Raw genomic sequence first — 12,464 nt, forward strand, 5'->3', positions numbered from 1 at the left:
CAGAATTGACCTGCACCTCCATGTACAGCTGTGAGTCCAAAATGACTCCCAGTGTAATGGTTTGGTCTCTCCCACAGAAGCAAGACAACTCCGGCAGCAATTAACTCAGGTTTATTGCTCAAAACACACATATCACTCTGGAGCTCAGTCACTCAGCGTCTGCTTCCAAATTAGCTGTTGCCGAGTCTGAGTTCCGCCCCTTCCTCTTCCCACATTTAAAGCCCCCCTTCGCATCCTTTCCTGTTCACGCCTCTCATTGATTCTTGCTTGCCTGTGCATCATGGGATGGGCTATTTCAGGTGGCCCTCCCTCTGAGTCCAAGCTTCAACTGTCAACCTGTGTCTTCCCCCTTGAACTCCCCCCTTCCTTCTCCATGTTCTCGGAGCTCAGGGTTCTACTGCAACTAGGCTGCTCCTCCCTCGTTCTGCATTCCTGCCTAATTACCTCCTCCTGTCTCTCCTGTCTCTCCCCCTCTGTCAGCAATGGGACGCAGCAGACACCCAGGCTGCGCACCTGGTCCTTCAGGGGCACAGTTACCCCATTCAGGACCAGGAAGTCCTCCACGACCACCCACCCCCTGTCCCCCCAAAACAGCACTTCTGTCTTGTCAGGATTTAACTTCAAGCTGTTAGGCGCCACCCATCCTCCAACCGCCTCCAGGCACTCACACAGGACCTTCACCGCCTTCACTGGTTCTGATTTGAAAGAGAGGTAGAGCTGGGTATCATCCGCATACTGATGAGAGCCAAGCCCAAGCCCCCTGATGATCTCTCCCAGCAGCTACATATAGATATTTAAAAGCATGGGGGAGAGGACGGAACCCTGAGGCACCCCACAAGTGAGAGCCCAGGGTTCCCAACACTCATCCCCCAACACCACTTTCTGGACATGTCCCAGGCAAAAGGAGCAGAACCACTGTATGACAGTGCCCCCAGCTCCCAGCTCCTCTAGACAGTTCAGAAGGATGTCATGGTTGATGGTATCAAAGGCCGCTGAGAGATCCAGCAGAACTAGGAAACAGCTTTGACCTTTGTCCCTAGCCCGCCAGAGGTCATTGACCAGTGTGACCACAGCAGTTTCAGTCCCATGATGAGGCCTGAATCGCGACTGGATGGGATCCAAATGGTCCACATCCTCCAGGCATGTGCTTGGAGTTGTTCAGCAACCACCCGCTCAATTCCCTTGCCCAAGAATGGAAGATTTGAGACTGGGCGATAGTTAGCCATATTGGCCTTAAGAAGCGGTTTAATGATCGCCTCTTTCAGCAGGTCTGGGAAGGCTCCCTTCACAGAGGGAAGCATTCACCACCCCACAGAGCCCATCACACATTCTGTTGGCTGGGGCCCACTCCCAGGCAGCCCTTAGCCTCTTCCCTTAAGAACAGAATGCAAACTATACAATAAACCAGGGGTCAGCAACCTAAGGCCCATAGGCCGTAAATAGCCCACAGGGGTCATTTAACTGGCCCATGAGCCAGGGGCGTACCCAGGATCAAATATAGGGGGGGCAAGGGGCGGGGGCAAGGGGTGGGAGGGGAGGGGCCACAGTGGGAATGTGGGCGGGGCTACATTGCCTGCGCCACCCAGCTCTTCCGAGGAGGCAGCCCCAGGCTCCCGCTCCCGGCGCGAAGCTCCAGGGGCCTGCGGGGAACGTGAGCCTGTGGCTGCCTCCTCCACGCCTCCCCGGTCTTCCGAGGAGGCGGCTCCAGGCTCCCGTTCCCAGTGCGAAGCTCCAGAGGCGCGCAGGGAACGCGAGCCTGTGGCTGCCTCCTCCGCTTACGCTCCCCGCGCGCCTCTGGAGCTTCGCGCCCGGAGCGGGAGCCTGGGGCTGCCATGCCTGTGCCCCTCAGCTTTTGCTTCTGGGGGGGGCAATTGCCCCCTCCTGCCCCCCGCCTACGCCCATGCCATGAGCCGCCCCTGAACTTAGCTGCCCACTCAGTGAGTCCCCGTGTGCTGCGGTAAACTGGCGCAGCGCGGTGCGGCGATTCACTTCTGTGATGCTGGAAATCGTGTCTGTGCATGTGCAAACACCAAAAATCATGTCTACGCATGCGCAGACGCCGGAAATCACATCTGGGCAGACACAGACGCCGGAAAACTAAAACCTCAGTGCAGCGTTAACAATGCAGTTTTGAAAGGTTCTGTTCACCATTTTGATTCAAAATGGCATCAAATTGTATCCAAATATGGACAAAAACCCATTCAGATACCACAGTGCAAAAATTATGAGATATCCAAATGCAAAGTGAACAAGCAAGTTTCCAAAACAGTCTATAGAGGCCAATAACCAACCCAAGGGCACCCAGTGAGCTTCATGGCTGAGGGGGTGGGGATTTGAACTCTGGTTTCCCAGGTCCAGGTGTGACACCCTAACTGATACATCACACATAGAAAGCTATAAAAGCTATAGAAAGCTGTCACCAAGTTGGGGGGGGGGAGGAGTGGGATTTTTCTTTGTCCAGGGAAAGCTTTCCTACCACCACTTTCTGCTGCAGGTGAGTATTCAAAGATGCTTGGTCCCAGCTCCTGCCAACCTAGCAGTTCGAAAGCACATCAAAATGCAAGTAGATAAATAGGAACTGCTACAGTGGGAAGGTAAACGGTGATTCCATGTGCTGCTCTGGTTTGCCAGAAGTGGTTTGTCATGCTGGCCACATGATCTGGAAGCTATACGCCGGCTCCCTCGGCCAATAATGCGAGATGAGCACGCAACCCCAGAGTCGGTCACGGCTGGACCTAATGGTCAGGGGTCCCTTTACCTTTTAATAACATCACAGAGAGATGTGGTATATCGAGCAATACACATGCGCACACACACACCCCTTCATCTTTCCCGATGATTTATTCACATGCAAAAGCGAAATATGAAAACAAAGTCCCTAGACTGGGTAGGAAGCTGAAGAGATAGGAGAGATCCTGAAGACATGGGGGAGGTGAGGTGGGGGAGGAGTCTTAGGGTGATGGTGGATGAAAGATAGGACAGAGAAACAATGGGCAGGGAGAAGAAATGAACATAGCTGGTGAGATGAGGTGTGCTGACTTCTGCACATTGACTTAAAATAATTCTGAAGGCTCCTAGTTACCTGAAATGCCTCCAAGAAAACTGGTGCTCTCTCCCTCCCTGGCCCCTTAGCCAAATATGTGATGAAATGCACTCTGAGGAATGAATTCTTGTCTACGTGAAAAACATACAAGCCACAATCACTCGCTTTTACCCTGCACTCGTCAGTATAATGTTGCTAATGAGCGCCAGTGGTTCTTCTGGTGAGGCAATTGTAAACAAATGTATCAACCACAGGCAAGAGTGTCACATTTTGTGCATGCACGCACACGCACATGCACACACGCACACACACCCTATAAGCAGTCTAAAAACTGGCTGGCAGAGATTAAAATTAGATAAATGTTGTTATGGGTGTCAGAGAAAAACAAGCTGTACTCTGTTTCCGATGCCCTGAAGTTTGAGAATGAAACTTTTTCAAAACTTTGATTCACTTATCTGAGGACAGAGCTACAAAGCTACACTTTGCTCCATGTAGTTTTCTGATTCTCTTTTTTAGATTTAACCTGCCCCAACAACAACAACAACAACAACAACAACAATGAAGTTGCTGTGGAAGGCAGGAAGATGGACTTTCTGCTTGTGCCATTTCCCAACTGCATATCATTCCTCCTGGGGAAAAGATACACAGGTAAAATTCACTGCGGGAAGGCACTTTTCAATGGGAAAATAGCATATATCATTAAATTGTTTTTTGTTTTATTATTATTATTCATCAGTTGGATTTCTTATCTGCCCTTCGTCATAAGGTCCTAGGGCGTGTTATGACAATACAAAAATTCAATATTAAAATCAATTAAAACAATTCACTATTAGAATAGGGTGGGTCCTGAAAGAGATGAATCTCAGGCCTTTTGTATGCATCTTCAGCACAGAGCACAGCGATGACGCCAGACACACCTCTGCGGGGAACAATTATTTAGTGGAATCAGAAGTATATACGCTACAAGATGTGCTTCTGGCCTATAAACCTGCCATCAAGTTTAGTAGGCATGAAAGGAGGGCTGCATAGTTAAGGAAAGGCAGATTCTCCCCCTCCTGCTGCGACCAGCTCCCCTCCCCCATCATCTCCCGGAGCATGCAGAGAAATGAAGAATGTGGAGCAACGAGAGACAAGGTGATGGAGCCTTTAGGCTGCTGGGGAAGGAACCGGGGAAGGAGCTTTTGAAAGCAATGGGAAGGTGGAGACCTTCATCCCTGCCTCATTGGAGCCAGACCTACTGGGAAGAGTTGCTGTGATTTGTTTTGTGTCTTTGAATAAAGAGTTGACTTCATTGACACCAGGTGCTTTCTTGTTTTATTGATGACCTACGCCTGACTCCAGCTCCTGAGAGTGACATCAGCTGATGGGCAAGGATGGAGCTCAGTCCGGCTGGCTGCAGGAGTCTGCTTCAGAATGCGCTGGTGAGGCTGGTCTCTGCTGCTGGCAGGATTGGACCTTCCACTTGGTCAGCTGGTTGGCTGAGAGTGCAATCCTGCTGGCTGCATTGGTCTGGAGACCCCTTTGCCCGACTCCCGAGGTTCAACTTTGACAGATGGCTGGGAACACCCAGCTTTGGGTTGCCTGATGTCAGTATGATGCCAGGTGGTTGCCAGGTGGGGTGTCCCATGCACCTGTCAAAGTTGGCATGGGTGTGTGATAAAGATCTGGCCCACCATGTCAGAAAGGTTCCTCCATGTGAATTCAAGGTGGTGAAAAATGAGAAACGAGAGAAATTGAAATTTATTCATCCCTAGTAGAGGACTGGTGATGGCAGCAGAAAGCAAGGGAGTGGGGAGAGCAGGAAACTTGTTTCGTGCACAGCCAGAGTCACAGGACAACAATTTCTAGTTCTATCTGATGAAAATTAGGTCATTGTATGGCTACAAACTGCCACATCACAGCCACATTCAGAATGAGGACAACATTTATCTACTATTTCTGAATTAGGTCATCTTATGGCTGAGAATTGTTACATCCGTAGACCAAAGTAGGCCAGTCTGTACCTTTCCTGCTTTCAAGCTAGAGGAAGGAATCTAGTAGCATTTATAAGAAGGGTGAAGTTATGGTGAAAGCCTGAATTAGAGCAAAATTAAATTAAACACCAGGTCTTCTAGTTCTGGAAGCGTGTTGAAGGAAAAATGAGGGAGCCCAGGTCAGGTTTTTTGTTGTGGTCCTCTTGAGGAAATTGGGGTCACATTAGAACAGGAGCCCTTCTATGTCAGGACTCGGGTTTCACAGTGTTCAACCACATGCCTACAGGAAGCCCACGAGGAGGATGTGAGTGCAATAACTTACATTTTTTGAGGAACTCTGCACAGACAATTTGAACGCAACGAGAAGTGTCACTTCCAGCATTTCAAATTTGATGGTTTAAAGCAAATATGAGTGTGGTGAAGTTCTGAAGATGGTCTGGGAGTCTTGGCTTAGGGGTACAGCTGAATGAAGCAGAATGGAGAACAATGTGGTTTCTGCCCCAATTTAAAGCCAAAAAATGACAAACCATGGGGTGAAATCCAGTGGTGTCCATCTATCATCTGAATGGACACTGAATGGATTCATTTAGTCTAAACCGATCTGAGCTTGGGTGAAAGTTCTTGCATAAGTACCATAGTAAAATAAAAAGCTGTCGGACAGACAAAGAAAATTGCATTAAAAAAACATTATGAGGACAAATATAACCTTCTGAATTTGATCTTCACCTTTGAAACAAAAAGAGAATCATGGGGCAGGGCCAAATCAGCAAGAAGATTACTAAATTATTGCAAAAACAGGTACTTTTCTCATTTAAACACTGAAGACAGAGGAAAGCTGGGCTCAGGGGACAAGCTGGGCTCAAAAACACAGAACACACACATGGATGATGCGAGTTTTAATATCCATTTGTTATGCGCAAAGTGCAGCTGACCCAACAACCAATGCAAGCAGCTTGGTTTCACCCTTCCACTCTCCACAAGTGGGGCCCAACTCTGAGAAACCACTTTTGTGGTTTTTCTGCTACCTTTTGGATAAAAACTAAAGGTTATGGTATTTTAGAATACTGGGTGGTCCTAAGTGAGTACCCCCCCTCTTCTTCATTTTCACTGTAGCAGGAAGACATGGCTTCAGGCACCAGGCCTGTTGGCAAACCAACTCTATGTTACAAAGATGTTTGCAAACATGGCATGTGGACTGGCAACATTAACCCCGCCGTGTGGGAATCCCTTGCAGATGACCACAGTGCCTGGAGAAAGTAAGTCAGGTTGTGCATCTATAGCAGTGACCAGAGGAGGAATAACTGCTGGGAGGACCACAGAGAGAAGAAACGCCATGGCGCATCTGCAGCAGCACAAGGATGCCTTCATCTGCCCCAGCTGCAACAAAACATGTCTCTCCTGCACTCCACAACCACAACAGGTGAGGGCTATATATTCAACAGATAGGAAGGAAGAAAAGAGAAAGGAGAGAAAGGATGGAGGAGGTGAAAAGAAAAATAGAGGATAAAGAGAAAGAATTGGGGAGAAACCCCAAAGGGGAGAATCTGGCAAGTCAATTAAAAATTTTACAGAAAGAATTAGAAAATGTAGTAGAGCAAGAAGTAGAGAAGAGGATAAAATGGAATAGACAAAGGTTATTCGAATTAGGAAATAAAAGTGGGAAATTTTTATCTTGGCAACTAAAGAAGAAACAAAATGAAAAAATTATAACAAAGGTAAGAGAGGGGGAGAGATGTTGGACGAAAATGGAAGATATCAGCAGGTGTTTGGTGAATTACTACAAAGATCTCTATAAGAAGGAAGGAGGGAACGAGGGGGGAATAAGGAAGTATTTGGAAAATTATAAAGGGGAATTAATAAAGGAAGAAGAGAGGAACTTCCTAAATAAATTAATTACCAAACAAGAGATATATTCGGCAATATCAAAACTGAAAGCAGGGAAATCCCCAGGCACGGATGGCCTGGGGAGCCAACATTATAAGATCTTCAGAGAGGAATTAATAGAAATCTACCAAAAGCTAGTGAATGATATCTTAAAAGAAGGTACCATCCCACAGTCTTGGCAGGAGGCGTATATAATTCTACTTCCAAAAGAACAAACTGAAGAGATCCAAGCGGCCAATTTTAGGCCGATTTCATTGCTGAATACTGACTATAAGATCTATGCTACCATCATGGCGGAAAGGCTGAAGCAGGTTTTGAATAGAGTGATCGGTCAAAATCAACAGGGGTTTCTACCAAAAAGGAAAATGGCTAAAAATATAAGAGTACTTGTAAATATAATTGAATTTTTAGATTGGCACCCGGGGAAGAAAGCTGCATTTGCATTCCTGGATGCAGAAAAAGCTTTCGATAACCTGAGATGGGAGTTTATGCTGAAGGTACTGGGGAAAATAGGTATAAACGGGAGCTTTGCGAAAGGAATTGAGGCAATTTATAAAAAACAGGTAGCAAAATTAATAGTAAACGGAAATCTGTCTGAAGAATTTGAAATTGGTAAAGGGACTAGACAGGGGTGCCCACTCTCGCCTCTATTATTTATCATGTCAATAGAATGTTTAATTAAAGAAATTAAAGAGGAAGATGAGATTAAAGGAATCAGGATTAAAAAATATACTCATAAGATAAAGGCATTTGCGGATGACATCATAGTAATGCTAGAGGACCCAATTGATTCGATAAATAAAGTTAAACAAAAATTGAAAGAATATGGGGAAGTCTCAGGATTTAAGGTGAATGTTAATAAAACTAAATTAATGGTCAAAAATATAAGGAAGGAAGAGGCAGAGGAATTAGAAAAATTGGCAGGGTGGAGGATAACCAACAAAGTAAAATATTTAGGTATAAATGTAACTCCGAACAATATTAATTTATTTGATGATAATTATTCGAAATTATGGAAGGAGATAATTGAGGATTTAGAGAGATGGGGAAAGCTAAATTTATCTTTATCAGGGAGGATTGCGACAATAAAAATGGCAATCTTGCCGAGGGTTCTATTTCTGTTCCAAATGCTCCCAATAATAGGCAAGAAAAGTACCTTTGAGGATTGGAGGAGAATTATAAGTAGATTCGTTTGGGCGGGGGGGAAACCCAGGATACAATACAGACTGCTAACAGAAGCAAGAGAAAGAGGAGGATGGGGGGTTCCCGACTTAAGGTTATATTACGTGGCGGCCAGCTTCTGCTGGATAAAAGATTGGCTGATTTTAAAAGACCAAGAACTCCTTGAATTGGAGGGATTCAGAAATATTAAAGGGTGGCACGCCTATCTGTTGTTGGAGAAGAAAGGCAGCCAAAGAGAATTCTCAGATCACATATTTAAAAAATCATTATACCAAACATGGATGGAATTTAAAGATTGGGTGGAACCACAAAGTGCTTGGTGGGCATCCCCAGTGGAAATGATGGCTACAGGCATTTGTGGAGGAAGGGGGAGGTGGCCAACCTATCAAGAATTATTAATAAAAGAAAATGATCAATGGCATTTGAAAACATATGATAAGATCAAAGAGTATTGCCAAAGTTGGTTACACTATGGACAGGTTCAAAGCATTTTTAAACTACATAAGGAAAATGGTTTCCCGGAGAGAGAGTCCAAGCTCCAAGAATTAATAATCAAAGATGGGGAAAAACCATTGGGGAAGATGTATAAATTTCTATTAGAAGAGGAATTAAAAGATGAATTGACCAAGAGTGTCATGATAAAATGGGCCATTGATGTGGGGAAAACGATTTCGGTAAACCAATGGGAGAAACTCTGGAGCGTAGACTCTAAATTCACAGCATGTATGTCTATTAGGGAAAATATATTAAAAATGTTCCATAGGTGGTATGCCACACCGGAAAAAATTGCCAAATTTTATAAAGTAGGGGATGGCAAATGTTGGAAATGTAAAAAGAAAATCGGAACTTTTTACCACTGCTGGTGGACCTGCCCAGAGGTGGCTAACTATTGGAACAAAATTTATGAAAAGATTAAAAAAATGCTAAAATGTACTTTTGAAAAGACCCCGGAATTATTTTTGTTAAGTCTCATTCCCTCCACCATACCCAAAGATAGAGTGAACATTCTTTTATATGCATGTGCCGCAGCTAGGATTCAATTGGCAATGAAATGGAAAGGAGATGCAATACCTACAACTCAGGAATGGCAGGAAAAATTACTCGAATATTTGAAGATGGCTAAATTGACAGCTATAATTAGAGACGTACCTAGGCAGAGAATCATGAACGAATGGAGATATGTACAGGAGTATATGGAGAAAGAGAATTTAGAGTGTAATTTAATGATGTGCTTAGATTAAAGAAATCGCAAGAGGAGAATTCAGGTTTATATGAAATTATTAGTTATGAATTGTGTTTAGATGTAATTTAGAACTCAGCAAGGGATAAATGATATATCTAGAGACGCGTGTTATAAATAATAGGAAGCAATTTTTATTTATCTATTGTTTTTGTTTGCTTTTTTTTTTTTTTTTTGTTTTGTTCTTTCTTCTCTTCTCCTCCTTTCCGTGCTTCAGAGCCTAGGCATTTTTATGTTTAGGTTAGAAATATCTTTTTTCTTTCTTTTCTTCTTTTCTTTTGAACTCTTAATGCATTTTGGTTTGTACTTGATTTACATATGTGTTTTGTATTTTGGAAATTTCTTGAATAAAGTTTTTAAAAAAAAAAAAAAAAAAACAGGTGTTGCAACCATCCAACAGCTTGACCTCACCTACAAAGGCGCACTCCTCCATTGTCTCCTGAGACAGACAGATGCCAATTGGTAGGACAGAGGTGGGCTTTTTCACTAGTGGCATCAGTGTTGTGAAATGCTGCCCCAATGGTATTGGCAGTGTGCTGGCACAGCCGTTCAGACAAGCATTCCCTTGAGCCTCCTGTTTTAACTGCTTTTTTGGGCAACTGTTTTAAATGTTATACTGTTTTAGCTTGCATGTTTATTGTACAATTTGAAAAATGTGAATGTTTATTTTAACGTTTTGATGAAATGGTTTCATTGGGTGGCTTTATTTATAATTGGGTTTTAAGCTTTGAATGGCAAGCCAGTGGTATATAAATCAATAATTATTACTCCTATGGATACCAGTGACTCATTAGGAAGCCAAGCTTCCTTACAGCTCCCCCACCAAATGAGCACACCTGGGTTTTTATCACTGTATAACATGTGAAATGGCTCTGGCCCTGAGCGTTTAAGATCACATTAGCATTGTATTGCTGAAATAAACTTTTATTTAAAATAGAGTGAATACAAAACATTACTATGCTAACTGAAGTGAAGAGTTCCACAACGGAGCAAGGATCAACCCCCAAAATTCAGGAAAGTATTTGGAAATGCTTTTGTTGTATTAGAAAGCCTCCCCAACCCATAATATTTTAACTTGAGATGACAGGGGTATCTCCATCACTTGGATGTGCTTGGTTCGCTGTCTGCAGCATCAATTTAAAATCCTACAGGAATAAGAAAAGAATAAGTTAGAAGGACGTCACTATACAGCCAGCTGACTGCTGAAGGTTACTGAAGTAGGTCCTCTTATTCAGCAATCAAAAATAGGCATGCTGATCTACATAATGAATAGATAAGTACTCAGGCTAATACTTAACTAATACTTAACACTCAGGCTAATACTTAACTAATGGAAAACTAGCAAAAAACCTTCCTCTATAGGAGGAAACTTATCATTGGAGTAAGGATCCCTGGAATACACTTAAGAGGTACTGTACTGTATTTGAAAACATTTCAAATAATGCTAGCAACATATAATTTATTAAATTATGGCTGCATCCCCTTTTACAAAATTAGAATTGATTTGCATAATACAGAATGGTTATTGGTACAGAATTATACACACATACCGTAGTACCCCAATGACACAAATCACCTTACTCCAAATACTATGTAAAGGCTTACAACTAGAAAAGTACTAATGAATGAGTTATAAGATTCTATTTTATCTAGCTTCTATATTACCTGAATTCCAAACCAACATGCATTTCCTCCACCAACAATATTAATTTCACGATGTCAAACTTCACGATGTCGAAACAAAACAAAACAGAAACAGGCTGTCGTGTGCAACAACCAGCCAATAACTCTACCTTTGTTAGTTCATATTTTAGAAGTTGTTACTTGTGAGGGTAAATCCTATAATTTGCCCCCTTTGAGCACAGCCATCAGTGTGCTCCATCTGCTCCACCTTGCCAGATCGAGCTTGGGCCATGCGGGCAATCCAGTTGGCCCGTAAATTGTCTGTAAAAAAACAAACAGGTAAACAAAAGGGGAAAAAAACCAAACAAACAAAACTCCTCCTGGGGGTGGTAGTTGCTGGATCCAACGACTTTCTCTGGGTGCAGAACCAAAGGCTCACATGATGAGCACAGGGTGGGCTCCAGTGGAGAATTGCACAGGGCGATAAAATAATAATGCACATGAATCGCAGAAGGGGGTGACCACAAAGGTGGCGGGATGGAAAGTGGAGAAGGCGCCTGGCCTGGAGTACGAGGTCAAGCTGCATTGCTGGGTGCTGGGAGGCCTGGCCTGCCAAAAAGGTTGGTGTGGGTTTGAAAATTCAAGGGGGAGGCTGAGTAGGAAGAGGCAAAGGATGCAGCAAGCTGGCCTGTGTGCCAGGAGCCATAATTCATGGAATGGTGGGAAGGGATATAGGTTTAGATATTGGGAACAGAAAGGGGGACGACTGCTCTAAGAGGACTGCAGCACTGCCTCTGTCTGGGTTATTTTATTATTACTACTACTACTACTACTACTATCTTACTACAAAAAATATTCTTAGAGAACCTGTTCAACCTACACCCCAGCTGGCGCTATTATCAATATTTGACAGTAGAAATGAGGAAATAAAACTGAAGGCATTATTACCGGTATTATTATTACCGGTATTATTATTATTATTATTATTATTATTATTATTATTATTATTATTATTATTGCCTTTGGAATGAACTACTATGGTTCAGAAGTGGAAGAACCAACACTGGGAAATGGTGGAGTAACATCAGGAAATGCTTACCTGGCATGTAAGACTTTTGTCTGGTAGGACTAAGCCAGAAGCCATTTGGGCAGTTTGGCGAGATATTTTTGAAGTTATGAATAGGGCATGGCTGCCACACTCCTTGACTGCAGCCTCGGGAGATATATGGAATATGTGGAAATGATATGATTTTTGCAGAGTTGTATTGATGCACCCCCATTTCCCCTTCTTTTTAGCTCATTTCCTGTGTTTGTTTTCCTCGTGTGAAGTATAAGTTATACTACCGTAGTCACTTATATTATTTATATCTACCACCCATCAATATGGGATTCAACAGTTCTCCCTATTGTGTTTTGTTTTCTAAACTATGAGCAAAATCAATAGAGTATTTAAAGAAAAGTCTTGCAGCAACTTACAACTGTAAAAAAAGAAAGAAAAGCATACACCTACAAGAATGGA

The 12,464-nt window shown here is 43.4% G+C and overlaps 1 protein-coding gene across 2 annotated transcripts in view; it reads right to left on the reverse strand.

The window, feature by feature from the left end:
• Positions 1 to 10,225: 10,225 nt before the first annotated feature.
• Positions 10,226 to 12,464, reverse strand: part of LOC118077328 (sperm flagellar and cilia associated 2) — a 104,814-nt gene continuing 102,575 nt past the window's right edge. The window contains exons 37-38 of one of the 2 annotated variants that reach the window (XM_088653329.1): positions 11,116 to 11,266; positions 10,226 to 10,467 (exon numbers count right to left, since the gene is read on the reverse strand). In XM_088653329.1, coding sequence (XP_088509455.1) covers positions 11,162 to 11,266 — 105 coding nt within the window. In that variant the 3' untranslated portion in view covers positions 10,226 to 10,467; positions 11,116 to 11,161. The remainder of the gene's footprint in view (positions 10,468 to 11,115; positions 11,267 to 12,464) is intronic. The other variant, XM_060280324.2, reaches the window with a different exon arrangement.

The sequence above is a fragment of the Zootoca vivipara genome, chromosome 10 (genome assembly GCF_965207765.1).
Source record: "Zootoca vivipara chromosome 10, rZooViv2.hap1.1, whole genome shotgun sequence".
In the NCBI taxonomy this organism is placed as follows: Eukaryota; Metazoa; Chordata; class Lepidosauria; order Squamata; family Lacertidae; genus Zootoca; species Zootoca vivipara.